Consider the following 20,007-nt stretch of genomic DNA (forward strand, 5'->3'; position numbering starts at 1 on the left):
CATATTACATCCTCCTCTGCTTCTTGCTTTTCTCCCCACCCTCAGTAGTGCATCATGGAGATCCATCTAACCCAGTATAGAGTCCTCGTAGTTCCTTGACCCAGTAGGAGGTGCTATGATCCTACCTTTCCAGTTTCTTCTGATGGCCATTAAATGTTTCCAGCCTGATTGAGCCGGGCTTTGAAAGATGGACGGGAATTTGTTGGGCAGCTAGAACAAGGGGACGCTCTGGGGCAAAGGTCCCAAGGCTTGGCAGACATGGCCTAACCCCTACTGCTGGGGTGTGAGCTTCCTGAGGGGGTGGAAGCACCTTCTGTTCCATTTACCACAGGGGCGGGCACAGTAGGCGCTCAAGGGTTGAGTGGGAAGGACTGGGTGATGTGGTTGTGTGCTGGCCAGAGGCTGTGGATGGGGCAGTGAGGAGTCCCACACAGCCACTTAGGGGGTGCTCTGGGACTCTCCAGGCTCTCGGTGGGTACGGAAGTTTCCGCTGACCCGTGGATGGTGCCACAGGCCCACCCCCTGGCCCTGGCATCAGAGTCAGGCTCTTTCCTAGGCCATGGGTCAGCTTTTCTGGGCAGGGATGGGAGGCTCATCTGTCTTCCCACCACCCCTGAGCTTCTGGAAGGCTCCATCCCTGGCCTGCCTGGAACTAGGGCCCAGGAAAGGCTTTTGGCAGGAGGTGGGCTTGGAGCAGGCTGGGGAGTAGATATGGAAGGGGTGTTTGCAAGTGGAGGGGGGATAGAGCGCTTGGGACCGGGAAAGAGGGTGGCAGCTGAGTTTTGGGGGCTCCTTGGTAAGCCCAGGGCAGGTTCCCTTATAGGGATTCAGGCAATGGGGAAGCTTCTGGGGGCAAGGTGCAGCCTCCCATACCCCTCATTCCTTGTCCCAGGGGCAGGCAGGCCCAGCAGGAGCTCGGAGGGATGCAGACGCCCTGGCTCTGCTGCTCAGTGGCTGTGCAACTTTGGGGCACACTGAATTTCCCGGGGCCTCAGCTTCCTCACCTATAAAATGGGGGCAAGAAGTTTCCTCCTGGGTCTCTGGTGAGGGTGGCATGAGATCACGTATAGGAAGTGTGAGCCCCACGCCTGCCCCACAGGAAGAGGCAAGAGAACAAAACTACTGCATGTGACTGTACACTTTCAGTCCCACCCCTCCCTCCCCAGTGACCACATGAGAAGTTGAGATGCAGACTGAATGACCAAGGCCAGGCCTGGTGCCCTGCCTGTGTGGCGGCACTTGGCCACACAAATGTGAGTTCCGTTGGCTTTGTTCTCTGGGATAAAATGGCAAAAGGCCAATTGTGGCTGGCCCAGGCCATAAGCGTGGCTGGTGTCCCCAGGCAGCCAGGGAGGGCTGAGTGCATCTCTGCAGGAGGTGAGTTTTTGTGACTTGAGTTTCTGGAAGTGAAAACAGAATGCCTGACTGCTTCTCCATTTCACTGCTTCTGTACTGTCCCTGACCAGCACTGAGGTTAGGCTTCTGCTCCTGTTCTGGGGTCTTCCAAGACTGCTCCTGTGACTGGGCAGGGGTGGTGGGAGAGAGGACAAAAGCTGGCTGCCATGTCTGCATCTGAGCACAGCCTGAAAGCAGCTATTCTAAGGGGTGGCCTCTGTGGGCTGGGTCCCAACACCTACCTCTCAGGTGGTCTCAAAACGGACATCTCGCCCTGGTCCATCACTGCCTTCAAAATCATGTATTTCCAGGACAAGCTTGAAGACTCTACATGGGAATACCATGGCTGGAGCAGCTAATGGTGACATCCTTCCCACAGCCTGCTGTGGCCAGGGCTGCCCACAGAGCTGCCCTTCTGTCCCTCCCAGAATTGCTGGGGGGCACCAGCTGGAGTAGGGGTGGAGGGCTTGGGTGAGGCCTTCACCTGGAACGCAGTCTGCTGTGCAGCTCGGAATGGAGACAGCTGGGGAGTTCTCTGTGCTTGGGGAGCAGTCGCCATGCCTACCACTCCCCTCCTGGCTGAGCTACTGAATGTGGTCCCATGCCAGCCTTAAGGTTTTCCCAGTGAGCAGATCTGTGCTCGGTCTGTGGGTGCAGAGCCCCTCGGCTGGGATGCATGGGCCTGAGGAAGAGCTCCTCTGGGAGGGACGACAAGTGGGCTGCACTCAGCCTGAGGCAACTGCAGGCCACATTCCCGCATTCTGGAAGGGGCTCAGGGCAGCCCACATATCTGGCCCCGGCTCCAGGGGTGTTTGCCCAGCAAGAGACCCCACACAATCACCTGGGCTTCCTGCCTTTCTGAGGAGCTTTTATCCCCGGGGAGACCTTAGGTGCACTCAGGCGTTCTCTCATTAGCCTTTTTGAGAGTAACATGGAATTTAAAACCAAGAAAACGTGACCAGGTGGCTCATAAAAAGTTGGCTTTATTTGTCATTTATTCATCTTAACTCAGTTATGCCATCTTGGCATCCACAGTGACAGTCCCCTGGGAGCCAGAGCAGCCCCACCCACCCTGATTGTGGACCGCAGAGTGTGAGTCACGCAAGGCCCAGCGAGCAGGCTGTAGGGAGGACTGGGGGCTGCCTCCATGAGGCCAGCACCCCCAGCACCAGCCATGGCTTGGTTACTGCTGCCAAGGGAGGCAGAGCAGATGGCGGGATAACTGTGGGTGGGGAGGGCGCCAGGGTCTCAGAGCCTCCCTCAGCGCAGGACTGGGTCTAGACAAGGCCTCGTGTGATGGGGTGGTGAGCCCCGACTGTGGGTCGAGAGACGTGGGGCTGTCCTGGTGCTGTAGCTGAGTGCTGGTGGCTTTGGACAAATTGCTTCTCCTCCCTGGGCTTCCTGCTGTGCTGCTGGGGAGGGCTCCTGGGACGCCCTCACCCAACTCAAGATGTGGGGCACAGACTCAGCCTCCTCCACTGCCAAGAGCCCTGAACTGTGCGTGCTAAGCTTCAAGGCCGCCGGGGGCCCACTGCTAGGGAGCTTCTCTCCCCACATGACTGCAGCCCCTCTTGGCATCCCCTTCTTAGACTCGAGGCATTCTCCAGTGGGCACACCCTCAGTCCCACCAACATCTGACTCTTTCTCAAAGGGGGACCTCCTGAAAGGCTGAGAAAAAGCTCTAATTCCTGAGATCTAGGTTGCCTGTCAGGCACAAACAGAACTTACTTTAGACATAATAACCTCAAGTCTTTTTAAATCAAACCTTGGAGCAACTTGCCAGAAAACAAGCTCTCGGCACCTGATTTCACCACGCTCTTGAGCCTGTGCTCTCCCCTCTGCTGGACACTGTTGGCTGAAGCCAAGAGGAGAAGAGCAGCGCCTTCTCGTTTACATTTGTGTTTGGTCCTAAGCACAATAAAAAATTGTAAAAATACAGGTGGGAAATGGCCACTGAACACTAAGTTGCTTCCCTCCTGTGTCTCGTTACCTACTGAGAGGCCACTGGTTCTCGAGGAGAGCAGAGGAAGAATGAGTGTGGCCCACCAGGAGAGAGGCCGGGGTGAAGTGGACAGACAGACCTCCCTTTAAGGCTCTCCCACACAAACGACTACCTCAGCTCGACCAGACCCAATTTTGTGAAGCCGATGAATCCAGATGTGGCTCCACCAAGGGACACACAGGTTAATGAAATCTACAAATGACAGAGACAACCTCAGAGCCCAAATAGGCACATTCAGAAAGAGTAACAGAGGGCCCCATAGCTGTCTTCCGGGCAAGCCATCCATCTGTCTTTTTGGAAGAAGCTCTGTCCTAAAAGAAAACTACTTTTAAAAGGGAAAATGATTTAATCTCATGAACAGTCTTATGACTGCTCCTGAATGTGAAGGAGACACTCGAGTTCTCCCAGGCCACCAGAAAACACACGATCCACTTCCACTGCACTGCTGGATGCCAAAATGGAACTCGAGCATTTCAATCACGTTTGTGCTTTCAACCAGAACAAGAAGTTCCCTTTGTGGAGAACAAGCTGAGACCACTGCAGCCACGTATAGCACTGAGAAGGTGCAAATAAGGTTAAAAAAAAAAAAAAGTTAAATGGATATTTGAGAACAATTATTTACCATCTTCACCCTTCTGGCCGGCAGCTGGATAAAAGTACTTCTACAGTTCCTTCTGCCAATGCCAGAACAAAAAGCAAGATTTCAAATTAGACAATTTCTAGCATTTTACAAAGTGGAATGAAAGAATAAAAAATTCAAAAACATTAAACAAACGTCCATTTGCCACAGCAGCCCTCTCCCGGAGGAGAGGTCTCCTATGGGACGGCGTTTTCCTCCCCTTCCTAGGCAATCTGGGAGCACAGGTCCCCTCCTCGGTCCAGGGGGACATGTGGTTCAGAATAGAAGGGCCCCCATGCTGCCGACCTCGCTCTGCTCCTTTACAAAGATTTCAAAGTACTGGTAAATGATTGTGACAGCAAGCAGGATGCCGGTTCCAGACCCGATGGCCCCCAGGAAGTCGGCCAGGACAGAGAGGGCCCCGATGCAGAGCCCGCCGAAGGCTGCCGCTGTCGGGATGTACCTGGGGAGAGGAAAGATGTGTCAGCACATGACACAGTGCACAGCCCACCCGGCCTGCCTTGCCCCAGAACCAGGCCCGAGGCTGGGCCCAGGCCACGGTAAGGGGTAAGTCCCAACATACTTAGCTTCGATTGAGCAACTCAACCCCTTTAGAGGACACCCCACCATCTCAATGAAATGGCATCTATTTACACAGGCTAATGTTCTCAACTGGAGCTGTGCTGTCCAGTAAGTGGCCATTCATGAGTCACAGGTGGCTACCAAACTGTGACGGGTCCCCACAGGGATGGACTAGGAACTGTAAATGTAAAACACACATGATTTTGAAGGTTTAACTTGACAAAAGAAAGTTAAGGTATCTCATTAAGATTTTCCTAATATTGATTTGAAATGGAATTTTGGGTATTTGGGGTCATAAAAACATTAAAATTAATTGTGTCTGTTTCTTTTTACTTTTTTAATGTGGCTACTAGAAAACCTAAAATTACCTAAGTGGCTTACACTGAATTTCTACTGAACAGCACTGTAAATCCAGAGGCTTAATAGTAAGAGAATGAAATAAACTACCTGTTATCTTTGCTAGGGTACTAGAAAATGATCTTAAATTTGTGATAATGACTTTCCCTATGGTTCGTTCCTTTAGTTGCGGGGTCAGCAAGCTGTGGCCTGCATGCCAAATCCAGCCTGCCACAGATTTTGTAGAATTTTACAGCAATGCTGCTTTCAAGTGACAATGGAAAGATGAGTAGTTGTGGCAGACACCATATTGGCCTGAAAAGCTAAAATATTTATTACCCCAACCCTGCTCATCAACAGGCAACTGACTTATATGTGAAAAACCTGTGCAGCCTGCAGTGCTAGCACACGAGGGTCATCCTCGAGGAATCGCCCGCACTTCCAACATCCAGCTGTTCACCAGCTCCTACGGCGTCTCTATCCCCTGAACCCCCATCCTTTCCTCCCTACAGCAACTGGCCACCAGCACCTCTGGCCCAAACAAGTGAAGCAGCCCAGCAGGTCTTTTTGCTGCCTCCTCTTCTCTCTGGTGTGCATTTCCTTGACCAGGACTGCCTTCCTGAAAGGTCCATGAGCCCCTGCCCCTTCCCCTAGCTTGCAACACCTTGAGGTCTCTAACCTCACCCCCACCCTGGGCTGGACCGACGCTCAGGCTCCATTACTGGCCTGTCCCGAGCAGGCCTCCAGCCCCCTGAGGACACTCGCTGCTCCTCCTGGAGAACTCCCCTCAGAGCCCTGCCCACGTGAACACAAGTGAGGGTCCACTGCACCCCAAGACTGGGTCTCTTGGGACCCTCACCACACCACCCTGTAACCATCTGGCCACATTCCTGCCTCCCTACCTGGTGGCTCCCTCTGTGAAGAGAGAGCAGGCAGGCATTCCTCTTTCTATCTCCAGGGTCTTAGTACTTAGCAGGTTCATAAATATTTAACACTGGGAACTTCTCTGTCTCATAACCCAAGGATGAGATTTAGTGGACCAGAAATCCCGAAGGCCTTTCAGGATGAGTGATGGGTAAGAAAGCCACACAGCTGATGCTGGGGTAGCGTCTGAAGTCTGGGGGTCCTGCCCTACTCACTCACCGATTGAGCTCATGGACCATGGAAGTTTCTCGGTGGCCTCTCATCACCATCTGCTGCTCCTTCAGCTGCTTCGCAACCTGCGTGATGCCCGCCAAGAAGACAACGTTAAATTTCAAGTGGTATTAAACATTTAAACATTTACAGATTTTTCTTCTCCAGCACTTTAATAATACATAGAGTATACAGATAGATAACTTTAAAAGAGTGCTAAAAAGAAATCATCTGGCAAAAGTCTCATTTTATGGTTTGGCTTCGGATTCCCAGACCTACCACCAGTTTCCTGTTGGGCTCTGCCGGGAGGCCTTTAAAGCTTCTGAACTCCCCTGTGCAGGGGGATGGTGAGTGTGTGCACTCACAAACTACTTATTTGCTTCTTCTACCGGTAAAAAGTTAAGAACTATTGTTTCCCCATTTAATTATAAATCCCTCTAGAAATTTTAAGCTCTACGCACATCTTTGGCGGAGGAGCCCGAGACTTCGATCCACGTTTTGGAGAAGAAGGCGCAGGAGCCCAGCATGAACACTATGTACACGACTGCGTGCACAGGGTCTTCCAGCACAGAACCAAATGACTCTGGAGGCGACAGGTAATAGCAAAGGCCGCCCACTGGATAAGCACGGGCTGGACCCCCGGAAGAAGTGTCCTGGAAGGAATAAACAGAAAGCCTGTGAATCCTGTTTTAGTATCCCTTAGCATCAAGACAGAATAGCTCTAAATGGATGAAAAAGAATACAACTTTGCTGAAATTAAAAAATACCATTTTGCTCAAGTACTCACAGTCCGGCTTTCTTACAGAAAAGAAAATTTAGCGTGCTGAATTTGTAAAAGGCACAATTAGAAAATATCTTTCCGCGAAATATCTGGTCATAAGCCAGACATACCAGGCAAACCACTGCCACAAAAAGGATTCCATTGCTGAGCAGCCGTACTTACAGACCAGGTGCCCAGCAGGCTGACTAGCAGGTTTCCACTGAAGCGAGCTGACAGCATCTGGGAGATGACATAGAGATTGGACACCAGCGCGGACTGCAGGATGATGGGAATGTTGGAGGTGTAGAAGAGCTTGATGGGGTAGGTGTTGTACTGGCCTCGGTAACGGGCTGATTTGATTGGCAGGTCCACCCGGAAGCCCTGGGAAGCCAAAAGAACACAAACACCCTTCTGCTGCCTCTTCCCTGCATTGCTGCAGAGACAAAGGCCAGCTGGGGAAGCTTAGGCCAGCCACGAGGGAGCTGGCCCCTACTGTTCAATGGTCTGAGAGCTTGTGCCCCTTCCTCATTCACTACTACACCTAGAGGTACACACAGAAGCTTCCGAGAAAGCCGGGTTGAAAAGTGTGCTAAAGCACAACATGGTGGAAAGATCCCATCTGTATCAAAAACAAAATGTACCACATTATACCCACATCTATGTACTGAAAACCCGAAGGACACATACCAAAACCCTATCAGCGGGTCTATCTCTAGGTGGTGGTTTTAAGTTATTCTTTCTACTTTCCTATGCTTTTACAGTGGCCCCCAGACAAGGCCACCATGGTGTCATTCTCATCCCTGGAACCGTCCTTTTAGATGTTTTTCATCATCGATAGACAAGCTGAACTTTTCTATGAATACCACCTCTCCCTGTGAAGCCTTTAGAGACTGGGAAGAGTTTCTTTTTTATTATTTTTGTGAACTCCCAGTGCCTAAACTTGGGTTCAGAATATAAAGGATTTAAAATACATTCTCAATAATAGTATTGCAAAATACTTGTCAAGCCTCTGAGGAATTAGCTTGTTATTCATCAGGCAATTACTGGAAATCTCAGTGGAAGGAATGGACCAATTTGTTTGGTTCTCAGAAAAAGCATTTAGCTGGTATAAATACGTTATTGCAAAGCCTGAACAGCCCTTTCAACCGCTCTCCCTTCTGTTCAGTGGACATCAGAATATAAAGTGGGCAGTCGAGAAATACAAAAAAAATCCAACCACAGAAAAGCAACTGGAGGTTCAGGTCTCAAGCAAGTGACAGACTGAAAATTTTAGGGGCAAGAGGAAATGAATGGTATCTTCCAAGATGAAGATGTTTCCTACAAATATTCTATGAACTTGAGGTAAATAAGACAGCAATTAGGTTTTAGAGCTGGAAGGAATCCTAACTATCCTCCATGAGTCATGGCTTCTCTTAAAGCTTCCTCATTTTTTCACACAGGAAGTGCAAAATGCAGACCTTAAAACCCATTCACTTTTTGAGCTAAGGACTTAAAAATACATTTTCTTATTTTCCGCGTAAGTCCAACTCAGAGGAGCATGATATTTAGATGGATCTTAATTTTGTTTAGTTCAGGGAAGTCCCAGCGACTCAATGGAACACACTTGTCCAGCTCACATGGACACTGTAGCATTTCAATACACCCTGGGGGTGTGGGTGGGAGGTGCACAGATGAAGGGATTCTTATACTTAAATCTGGACCCTGAGAATCCCTCCTGGGTGGATCTGGACGCACCTGAAAGTAGATGACGACTGCAAAGACGAAGATGGTAGCGATGAGATTCATGAGGTTGGGGAGATTCTGGCGGTAGAAGGCCTCACGCAGGGCTCGGACCTTGTCCGTGCGTGTGGCCAGCAGATGGAACAGTGCAATGATGGCACCTTCAAATTCCATGCCTGGGGGCAGAGGAAGGAACACATTTGGTAAAGGAACAAAAAGCAAACAAACTTGGCTCTAAGCCTCTTAGTGGCCAAAAGAAAAGAGGAAAATAGAGGTAGTTACAAAATTCATGGTGCCAAGTCCTGTAACCACAGGGATAGAACAGTATGGATTTTTCTCAGAAATCATTTTTATTTTTTCTGTAGATTTCAAATCACAGAAAGGGGCTGTTCTACTTTTACGGCACTGAGTTAACCATTCTCATTTGTTGGGCATCTATAAACCAGTGGCCACCAGACATGTGGAATGACGATCACCAATTATGGGTATGCTGGCAGGAGCCCTACATTGAAGCAGGAGCTCAAACTGACATGTCCACTGCCCTGGAAAATCCCAGGAAGGACAGGCCTCCATTCTGATGGCTCAGAAGAGGAGGTTGCCCCTGTCTCTGTGGGGCTCAGGCTCCCTAACCTCACACTGACAGGTATAAGCTGGGAAGAAAGCACGCAGGTCCATAGGTGCCCTGATGCAGAGGAGAAACAAACACACACACCAGAGTCCATGGCCCACAGTGAGATGGTGCCAAAGGAGGCAGAGCCAGAAGCACAGCCGGGAAGATAAAGCCAGGAAGAGAGCACTTACTGAGGGATTGAAGGAGGATAGGAAGGTACTCAATCTGAGGGTCAGACAACAGAGGGGTAAGTGAGAGGAAAATGTGGTGCAGGAGGTGTCACTAAGGCCTAGATGTTTTATAAATTGCCAAGAAATTTACCTAAGGTAAAAAAAAAAAAAAAAGGTAAAGTAAGAAACAGGAATGCTGTATAATGTAAAATCTTCGTTGTTCCAGTGCAATGTAACAATCCCATAACTGAAGTCAGGCGGCTCCTGTTTCTTCCAGAAATGCTGCCTCTCTGGGGAGGTGTGGAGTGATGGGACTGGCACCGTGTGAGGTATGTCAAGGTGCTGCCCTGTTACAGTATTTTCTTCATATCAGTTTGAGCTCCTGCTTCAATCTTGATAGGTACAGTCACCTGCTGCTTCCCCCTACAGCTCTTCCTGGACCACTCAGAGATGGAATTTCACAAGGACAGTAAGTGGCACTACCATTCACCTCTTCTGAAGCACCCAGGATGTGGCTTCTGTGAAATAAAGAGTGCTGTCCTGACTCTCAGTGGCTTCCTCATATGAACTGTGCTGGTCTTTCATCAGTTCTTCTCTAAGGCTCCCCAGACATTTCCTACCTCAAGTTATACTCTTTTTTATGGTCACGTGTTGGGTACACATGGCCTTCATTTATCCAGGGACCTGTTTTCGGGCTCACTAATAAGATGTGAAGAGTCTCTGGAGCAAGGAACTCTGTTTCTAACATTCAACTCAAATAAAAGTGTCCAAATGTGCATGGATATCTATTTGTCATGTGACACTTCTGAGTAACGTTTTGTGATGAATATGTAAAACACATGATAATATGTTTTACTCTTAAGGCTCTTGTGGTCTGGTATGCTTAGAAATTTTTATTAAAACCATTCTCCGTAACAAATTTCCATGGCATCCTGCACGGATATAAAGAGAATATCCATCCACTATGAGTCAGGCCTCTCGTAATTCTGTGTTACTTATTTTGTCTCACTTGATGCTGGCAACCAAGGCTCACAATTGAAGGAATCTGCCCAAAATCACGTTAAGTAGCTACTAGCTGGCACAGCCAGGATCCAAACCCTGGGTTGAACTCCAAGCCCAGGCCTCCCTTTCTAAGCTGCCCCTTGCATGATTCTGAGTGCTTTGGTTCAGTAATTTCATTTTTAGAAACTTATTTATTGAGAGCAACTTCAAAAATATGAAAAGGTGAATGTACGAGGATGTTTGGTTTCAATATTCAATGTCTGTAATAGCAAAAAATAAAAAAATCCAGAAATGACCTAAATGTCCACCAGAAGAAGAGTGGTTAAATGTTGCTTCCTGTTTGCAATGGAGGTTCACACTATGTTAAGAAGATGAGGAAGGATTATGTGTTCTATAGAGTGTGGTGAATATCCATGAAACACTGTTATATAAAAGCTTCAAGTTACGTATCATCCTGAGGATAAGCCTATCTGTATTTAAAAAAAGGTTTATAGAAAAACCATAAGGGATATACCCCAAACTGAAGTACTTTTCTTGTGGACTGGGGGAACTTCAGATTGCTGTTCTGCGCAGGTCAAAACTTTTCTACTGCCTTCGGTCACCAGGGAAGTGGGGGCCCTTACCTCGGCCCGTGTTGACGGTGGTGGGGCTGAACGCCTTCCACACGATGGTCTCGCAGATGTTCGTCGCAATGAAGAGGGAAATTCCAGAGCCCAGCCCGTACCCTTTTTGCAGGAGTTCATCCAAAAGCAGGACAATTAATCCAGCAACAAAGAGCTGTAAAAATTAAAAATAAAAGTAAGGAAACCCAAACAGACTTGGGTGATACTGTTCACCATGGACATGGTTCTTCTTAACAATCAGGTTCTCTGTTATAAACCCCCAAGCCTAAGGGAGAACTCACTCTCAGCCCACAGGTATCGGTTAGTGGAGCCTTCCTTCTGGGAATCCAGAAGGGCAGACACAGGCCCTTTGGCTTCTTCTCAGTAAAAAGGGTCCCTTCTACGTGTGGTTCAGGCTTGGTGTTTGAAAGGTATAAGCGTGAAGGGCTACTCAGAAGGGGAGGTGTTACACAGTAATTACCTGGATGGTGATCAGTAGGCAGATTCCGGCACCCATTTCGGAAGGATCCCCATACATTCCGGTCATCACATACACTATAGACTGGCCAATGGTAATGATCATGCCAAATACTAGAAATCAAAAGAAAACTATGTTCTCAGAGAGGAACACTGCACGGGAGTAGATAAAACCAAGGTTGAATACCTAACTCAGTGCTAGGCACTGGGGTGGACAAAGGTGAAAAACTTCCAGCTGTCAAGGAAACGCTCAACAGCCACATCATTGGCACATGATAATTCAAATGCCTTTTAGCAAAAGCATGCTTGCTTTAATTTCACCTTTTCCTAAATTCAGTTCTCTTTTACTAATGGAGTAGCGAAAAACTTGAAATGGGGCAAATCTAGTTCATGTGAAAACAAATCAGGAAGCAAAATCCCTCAAGCAAAGATTCAGAGGACACAACCTGGAGATATCCCAAATCTACAACACCTAAATTAAACATCAGGTCACTTGGGATCTGGAGAGCTTGTGAGTTGACCTACATATCTGGGTTCCCTCTATAGGTTCACCATCCAGGTCTGAGTCCAGAATATGGATTATTAACTTTAGAATAAAGTAATTCCTTCCCAAGTTCCTATTCAATGTGTTTTTTAAGCGGGGGGAAAAACCCCACAATGTCATCAATTTAGTTGCTATTCACATTTCCAATGCTACCATACTATTTTGGTCTAACAGAAACTTTCCCCTTTGTAGACTGTCTCTACAACATTTATCTCATTATTGTATCTCATTACACTTCATTGTTAGGTACAATGAAGTTTCCACACTTTCATAGCTTCCCCAATACATCGTGGATCTCAAAGCATGGGTTTGTGCCTTTAATTTCAGCTTCCCTACTTAGTCTGTCAAGTAAAGTAAAAATTTTAGAATGCACAACTATGTGAGGATATTGTGAACCACTGATTGTACGCTTCGGATGGACTGTATGATACGTGAACATCTCTCAATAAAACTGCTAAAAAAGAAAAAAAAAATTACTCCAAAGTATCCAAAAGTAGTTCCTATTTGACTTTTTAAAAAGTGCTCATTAACACTGGACTCATAAGGCAGAAATGTTCAAAAATTTGTGAAGACCAAAGAGAAACTGATGATTTATGCATTTAAAAAATAACATATGTATATATTTTAATATCCTGATTTGAATCTGAAACTGACAAGTTTACATATTTGCTCACGCAATTATTTAACCTACTAACTTAAGATGTGTAAAATACACAGCTGTGGAAGAACATATGCTAGGCAGGAAACGATAAATGTTAATTTCTAGTTAATACATTTCAGTTAATAGCAAGACACAACAGGGTTAGGTTCATGAGTAGGTATGGTTACTAGCACTTATTGTTTGCTATGAGGCATATATTATCCCCATGTTACAGATGAAGAAACTGAGACTCAAGAGCTGTCATCTAACTTACCCCAAGTCACAGAGCTAGAAAACAGGAGAGCTGAAATGAGAGGCTCAGCTTTTACCCTAAGTTAAATCCTTTTAAATTCCCAGAAGGAAAAACACTTGCCCCAAACTCCTGCATGCCAGGCACTAACAGATGTTTTACACACATTATTTAATCTAATTCTTGCAACAGATGGGAACCAGTTATTATCTCCTATTAAATGGTAAGGAAAGTGAGGCTCAGGGCAGTGGACTGCCCTGTCCAAAGTCCTGAGCCAGTGCCAAGGAGAGCTGAGGGCAGACCTCCAGCCCCTGGGGCATGCTCAACACTCTTACCCTGCCTTCCCCAGCCCATCCCAAGTGCCCTGCCCCTTTGCTTTCTTGCAATAATACAGGCCACAAAGCACCTAGATGGTTGGCAAGACATGGAAGCCACATCATGCAAAGAAAAGCTGTTTTAGCTTCCCAAATTTTACAGCAAATTCAAATTCTTAAATATAGATGTCTGAAGTTTATTCACCATCTCACTTACACTTCTGGGCTCCGTTGAAGAGAGCACGGTCTTTTGGGGTATCACCAACTTCGATTATTTTTGCGCCAGCCAAGAGCTGCATGATAAGGCCGGAGGTGACAATCGGAGAGATACCCAGCTCCATCAGTGTGCCTGGAGGAAAGGGGGAGGCAAAATACAGCCACTGTGAGCTTGGAAAAGCCAAATACTATCAGGAGAATGAATGAGCAGAATGCGACTGGGTGCCCCTTATACAAATCCAGTGTTTTAGTTTGGCAGCACCATTCAATATAGGGAATAACCCCCAAATATCAACGATTAGAGTATAATTCACAATTCATTCTGGTCAGCCTGCCCGGCAATGTTTTCTTTTCTTTGGGAAGTCATATGGTGTCTGAACAGACTGCTGCATTACATTCACTAGAACAGATTCATTTTGGTTTTACAGAGATAAGAAAGGTTCAGCTCTTCATCAGTTAATAAAAACGGGTAACACTCAAATAATTCCAAGAATCTGGAATGGGGACCTGTACAATTTTATCTCGTTGTGAATAAACCACTACTTCTACTATGCTAAAATGAGCAATACTTCCAGCTGATTTCGAACTTAATTTGAACAATATTTTTAAATGAGTTAGTCAAATACAATATCAACATTACACATATTCCAAATCCTCCAACAGGTAACTGGTTAAGAGTATACAAAACAGTGTCCTGTATTTTTTTTTTTGACACATACGCATAGTCTATAGATAGGGACAAAGATGAAGCTAAGAAACAAATTACATATTCTAAAGAATGCTATCAAAGCACGGAAAAGACAAGTAGAAATGCCATCATTTGCTGTGTTCAAAAAGCATTGTAGTTTTCCTGCTTTTTTATTCTCTATGATGTAGATTTATCTTGTTATAGGTTTTACACTGCATTCAAACACAATTCCAAACATGAAAGTATGCCTCGGTACTGAATTCATCACTTAATATGATAATTCGGCACAGCACACCAAGGTTCTCCACTGTTTTCCAAACAGCATTCTTCACAAACGCTCTCTGAACTCTGCGTAGAGGCAAAGCTTTTAATTTAACTAAATTAGGCCAGTTGAGCCCACGCCGCACACAGAAAAGGCACAGAGAGCCAGAGTCCTACCTCTGTTCGAGGCTAGAATCACTCTCATCCAATAGAAAGGGTCAGCTGAGTCTGAAGACATGATACCAAAAAGGGGGATCTAGAAACAAGCAGAGAACAGCAGTTGGCACACTTGTTTCTACCCCATGCTCACCACCCATCCCGAGTAGAATATTACCCCTGTGTTTACCTGGCAGCATACTAAGAAGATAAAAAGGGTGATAGCTGTCCATAGCACTTTCTCCTTAAACTGAATCTATAATAGAAGGGAATGAATTAAAGTAAGTTAAGTTACTTTCATAAGCAAATGAATAAAAAATGGACTAAAATCACATCCCTTTCTCTGTTCACAAGAGAAGCCTTGAACGCCCCAAACCAAACCTGAGTGCCAGGTATTGCAAAGGTCTTCATATGCATCATCCCGTTTAATCCTCACCCGACCCTGGATTATCATCTTTATTTTTCAATGACAATTTCTGAGTCTTACAAATGCTGAAAACTTTGTCCCAAATCCCACAGCTGAAGTGAGTTTGAGTCCAAAGGCTGTGCCCTCAACCACTGGCATTAACAGTTTATTATCAGACCCAAGAATAAACAGAAAGTTTAACAGAAAGTTTCTGTTATAACAGAAAGTGATTTGGAGAACAGACCAGCCCTTATATCACTTGAGCAATCATTTTTCATTTGAAAGAGTTTTGTGACGAATATAATCTTGTTATTCTGGTGTCAACTAATTTGGAATCTGTGATCATTCAATCTGGACCAAGGATTGTATTATCTATGAAATAAGGGTAAAATAATGCCATAAACAAAAGGGGGGGGGGGCATGGTCTGGGAGAGTTGCATGTTTAACTGACTCACTATTCAACATATGCTTGAAGCATTTTTATGTCTCCTAAGTAAGGAGGACAAGTGACTATTATAAAGTATTATTTTATAGATGACTAGGAAGCATCATTAGAAAAATTTAGACCCAACACCCAAGACCTCTCTGCCACTAAGTAGAGAGGGAATTCTCGGTCTCCTGCCTCTGAAAACAACTACCTGCTGCCTACACTACAAGAAAAACATTAAAGGGTTTCAAAAACACATCAATTATTGTGCGGACTAACGATTTTGACTTGCAAATAACTTGTGAGCAACTGACAGCATTAATCGAACAAAACGGTTTCCTCTAAAAATACTCTATAATTGGAGTAGAAGAGATGTCCACAAGAACACTAGATGAGTGTTTGGGCTCTCAGCTCAGCAAAGAAGTTGCGGACCTCTGTCATTTAGATATCTGATGCCCTTTAGTCAGGTCGCAACAACACAACCACACAAAGGTGGCGTCAGTTCCAGGTTTAGATACTCTCTACGAAATTGGTGTGAATCTACAGACCTCTTCTTCTTCCTCTTGAGACTGGTCCCCTTCCCCCCATCATCCCACTACAACAAGAAATTAGAAGTAGGCCAGGCAAGGTGACACATTTCAGACTGACTAGTAACATAACAAGCTAGTACTGAAATTATTCTTTGTGGAGAAAAAAGGAGTGGATAATATAAGATTTTTTTATTGATTTGGTCTCCTCTCCTGGATAAGACTAAATTCAATATCAAAACTTCAAAAGCTCTATCCGAGTCCCATCGAGTCTACCCCTTAAATCTATCCTTGTCTCCTACACCATTACCTTAGTCCTCTGTGTACTGCAATAGCCTCAAAACCACACTTGTCTTCTGCCTTACTGACAAAGTGATTTTATAACCTGTCTGGCCCTTTTAATTTATTTCCCATTGCTTCTCTGGACCTACCCTTTATATTCTATCGATAGTGAACTGCCTATAACTTGCCCCCTCCTTCCCCTCCAAACATACTACAGTCCTGTCTTTGCTTTTACACACTATGTATTCCTTTTGCCTAAATTTTCTTTACATCCCCTCCAGAAAACTTTTATTCTTCCTTCAAAACCACCAGACATTGCATCTTCCAGAGTTAACCCCTTCTGAGCCACTGCACATATTTTCAGTGCTGCATCTACCATGTCTACATATTTTCAGTGCTGCATCTACCAAGTCTAGTTAGAAGCCCAATGCCACATAGCTAGGAAGAGGTTGTGTGAAGGGTGAGCTAGGAAGAGGCTGTGTGAAGGGTGGAACGCAGGTTTGCCTGGCTCCAGAGCCCACACCCTTTCCACTATTTTGGGGGTGGAGAGCTTTGCAAATCATCAGGGAAATCAGCGTGTCTAAGGCAGCACCTATGTGGGGCACTCATATGAAACAACTTCAAATTAAAGTAGACTCCAAGAACCCAAGTCTTCACATTGATGTCAAACACACATAAACACGTGGCTGCATTCACAATACTCTGAAAAGAATGTGACGAGACAAAAGTAGTTTACTACTTGTTTTTTTAACTCACAAACCTAATGAAACTTTCCCTCACTGTAGGATAGCTTACTTTTATTTGGCAACATTCCCTGTCTTGGGTTGCAACTGTGCAGCAGTGTTAATTCTGATAACGATTCAACGTTGCTCTACGTTTCTATCTATCCACATTTCCATGCACCTGCTATAAAAAGCAGCATACTTCATAATATGCCTTTATTCTCAGTAACACGACACCCTACATAAAAGGTACAAGCTCATCTGTACAGAATAAAGTGGCTGCTCCTAATTCCTTTTAGCAGCTGGATACCAAGAGCACCTCCTAGGAAAAATCCACCCATGATCTACTCCAGTTGCGGGTGAAGAAGGAGCCGTAACTCAATCTGGGTAGCCTAACTGAGGCCTTTGAGGCTTTATTCACCCACGGCCAGGATCCATATTTAAGAGCGCAAACCCAAGGCTTTGTTCACTAGAGCAACACCCACAAAAGACACCAAAGCACGGTGATTCCGGTGGAAATTTCCAAACAACCAGGTCATCCTTTTACAAAGTCCAGGATCATCATAACATACACGACTACACTCCAAAGGAAAGAGAAATGATAGAGAGTGACATTTGGCCTGTTGAAGCCATTTTTTATTGCACTGTAAACTTCAAGCGCCAACACACTTTCGCGAAACCTTCTTTGAGGACGACTTGGGGAACTTACCTTCCTCTCTGGCTTCTGAATTTCCGGGAGGATGACACAGAAGGGCTTGATGACTTCCAGAAATTTGACTTTGAGGAGAGAAACAAGAACGAGTTAGTGCAAAGTGAAACCTTCCCCGCGCTCCCCGGCGAAGCCCACGAAGAGTTAAAGCAGGGGAGCTAGACGGTCGTGGGGGCGCGCGGAGACCCTGGAGGAAGGCCAGGGAGGCGCGAGCTTCGGTCTGTGGGGACCCGGGCAGGCCTGGCCGATGGGTGCCCAACCGGAGAGTGAGGGGAAAGTGGTTGTGATCGTCCGGGAGGCGCCGGGGCTGCCCTTGAGGGACTCACTCGCCATGGCGGCGGTTGCTTGGGCTCCAGGTCCCGCTTCAACTCCGCTCCGCTCCCAGTGAGGCGATGCTGCCCGCGACCCAGCCCGCGTCGGAGCACGCACCCTCCACTGAGAGACACGTCAGTGCTAGCCCCACGGAAAGCGGCGCGGCGCGGCGCGAGGCGGAGCCGGAGGCGGGACGCAGGCCGCTTCCGCTTCCTGCCACGCGCCGCCGGCCGGTCGCAGCGCCCGCGCCGCGTCCTCCGAGACTACAACTCCCGGCACGCAGCGCGGCACTCGGGGCCTCTCGGGAAGACGGTGCGTTCCGGGCGGGGCGGAGAGCAGGGCAAGTCGGGACTGGGAATATGCGGCTGCGCAGACTTGCCGAGGCGTAGAGCGTGGCCCGGGAGAGGTGCGGTACATAGATGGTGGAGAAACTGAGGCAAATGCGAGCTGCTGTGTGCGCTCGCACGTATGCGAGCGCGGCGGAGTTCCAGGTTACAACTCTTTGAAGTTAGCGAATTGTGTGTTTGGTCTACGCCCTCGCTAGATTGTGAGCTCTCTTGAGCAGGGGCTTCGTCAGGCATGTTCGCTCCTGGGTTCCCAGCGCCGACCGGCCGGTGGTCGGTGCTCGGTCATTATCTGTTGAACCGGGCACAGGCTGGTGGGGTCGTCTGAACACTCTTGTTTGTTAAGTCATTCGGCAAACCCGGAGGCCGGTTCAAGTTTTGGGGACCCGGACATGATTCCTGCCGTATCCCCGCTGAGGACGAATAGGACGAGTTCCCGAAGAGCAGACGGTCGGAGGAGGAGCCGAGGCCCCGTAGAAAATGGTCTGGCCCGCTAGGGGATCCAGGAAAGCTTCCTGGAGGAGCAGCTTTTGTGTCAAACCTTGAACGGATCCTGACGAGAAGATATGGAGGAGGGGGGGTACTCCAGGTTGAGGAAACGGTAGCGAGCAAGGCATGGCGGTGTGACAGTTCCAGGTCTATGAAGAAGGAAGCCCTGTTTCGCTGAAACAAAGGCGGAGTAAAGGGGAACAATAAGAGTTAATATTCGTGGGGGTCACTGGGTGGAGCAAGGAATGCTAGTTTGGGAGTTTGGAATTTATCTTCGAAGCATCTGTAATCAAACGGTTAAATGTAATAAGTGATCTAAGAGAAATACAGACTTCATGATAGGTGAATTTAGAGGATGAGTAGGTGGGCATGGCTGGCTGTGGACTTAGGGGTTTCCTGCAGCTCAGTTTTGACCAAGACAGGTAGAACTTGTACCTGCAGATACGGCAGGATGCTTTTTTGCAATATTAGTTTAGGTGTGCCTGTTTATATTTTTCTGCTCCTTCCCATTTCTGGCGGGTAGCAGGTTTTGTAAATCTTTGCTTTAGGAATTCTGGGAGGACAGGAAGTCCTTTTTGGAAGCCTAACCCGGGGTGTAAAATGAAAATGACTAAAGGGGGCAGGTAGATAACATGAGTCAGTGAAGTGGCCCAGGTGTGACATGCCTTGGAAAACATTCCCCACACAAAAAGGAGGCATAGGCTAGTTACTCATCTTGAGCTGCTTCTGAAATGCAACCCCACCCTCAGTTCCAGAACCCATTGACAATCTCTTCTGGGGTTTTGACCAGAAGCTAAAACTGGACTAAATTCAGCAGACAAGACAGACCAGAGCTGATATTTAGCCAACATGCACCCTGTTCCATACTGATGTGTTAAAATATTGAAATATTTACGTGATAAGTAGTATCGTAATTGCAATAATGGAAAAATTAATAAGATAAATTTTATTATAAAGCCAGTGGTTTTTGCTAATAATAGTAGGATGTTATTACCATTGATAGCCAACCTCTTGTTGGGGCCACATCTGAGAATCATGGTAGAGTTTGTAACCTGTCCCTGAAGGGACTGCCTGAAGGGACTGTGGCCAAATTGCACGTCTTAACACCCATTGTGTTAGGAGAATCACTAGCTTAAAATGATATTATTGTTAGCACATTGTAGTTATTTTGCGAGCAGTAGGCATACAGTGTTCTCATATTCATCTAAGAATTTATAAGATATTAAAAACATACCTAGAATTGAGGAGATGACAAAAATTTGGACAAAGTTAATACCCTTAAATACAATAAACCTGAATCTTAAATCAGAAG

At 46.7% G+C, this 20,007-nt stretch overlaps 1 protein-coding gene across 1 annotated transcript; it reads right to left on the bottom strand.

The window, feature by feature from the left end:
- Positions 1-2,362: 2,362 nt before the first annotated feature.
- Positions 2,363-18,033, bottom strand: SEC61A1 (SEC61 translocon subunit alpha 1). The gene is made up of 12 exons (XM_037803152.1): positions 17,877-18,033; positions 17,551-17,618; positions 14,668-14,733; positions 14,499-14,577; positions 13,374-13,505; positions 11,413-11,522; positions 10,953-11,106; positions 8,563-8,723; positions 7,012-7,209; positions 6,530-6,721; positions 6,078-6,154; positions 2,363-4,479 (listed from the first exon to the last, which is right to left on the bottom strand). Exons 1-12 carry the CDS (start codon positions 17,881-17,883, stop codon positions 4,293-4,295), a joined length of 1,431 nt encoding a protein of 476 aa, XP_037659080.1. The 5' UTR covers positions 17,884-18,033; the 3' UTR covers positions 2,363-4,292.
- Positions 18,034-20,007: the final 1,974 nt, after the last annotated feature.

This window comes from Choloepus didactylus, chromosome 1 (genome assembly GCF_015220235.1).
Source record: "Choloepus didactylus isolate mChoDid1 chromosome 1, mChoDid1.pri, whole genome shotgun sequence".
NCBI classification, from domain to species: domain Eukaryota; kingdom Metazoa; phylum Chordata; class Mammalia; order Pilosa; family Megalonychidae; genus Choloepus; species Choloepus didactylus.

Excerpts from the sequence above, each read along its gene's own strand:
- SEC61A1 (XM_037803152.1), bottom strand. Across the intron at positions 14,734-17,550 it reads TTCAGAAGCCAGAGAGGAAG|ATTCAGTTTAAGGAGAAAGT; the intron begins GTAAGTTCCCCA and ends CTTCTATTATAG. Across the intron at positions 11,107-11,412 it reads GCCTACTGATCACCATCCAG|CTCTTTGTTGCTGGATTAAT; the intron begins GTAATTACTGTG and ends TAATTTTTACAG.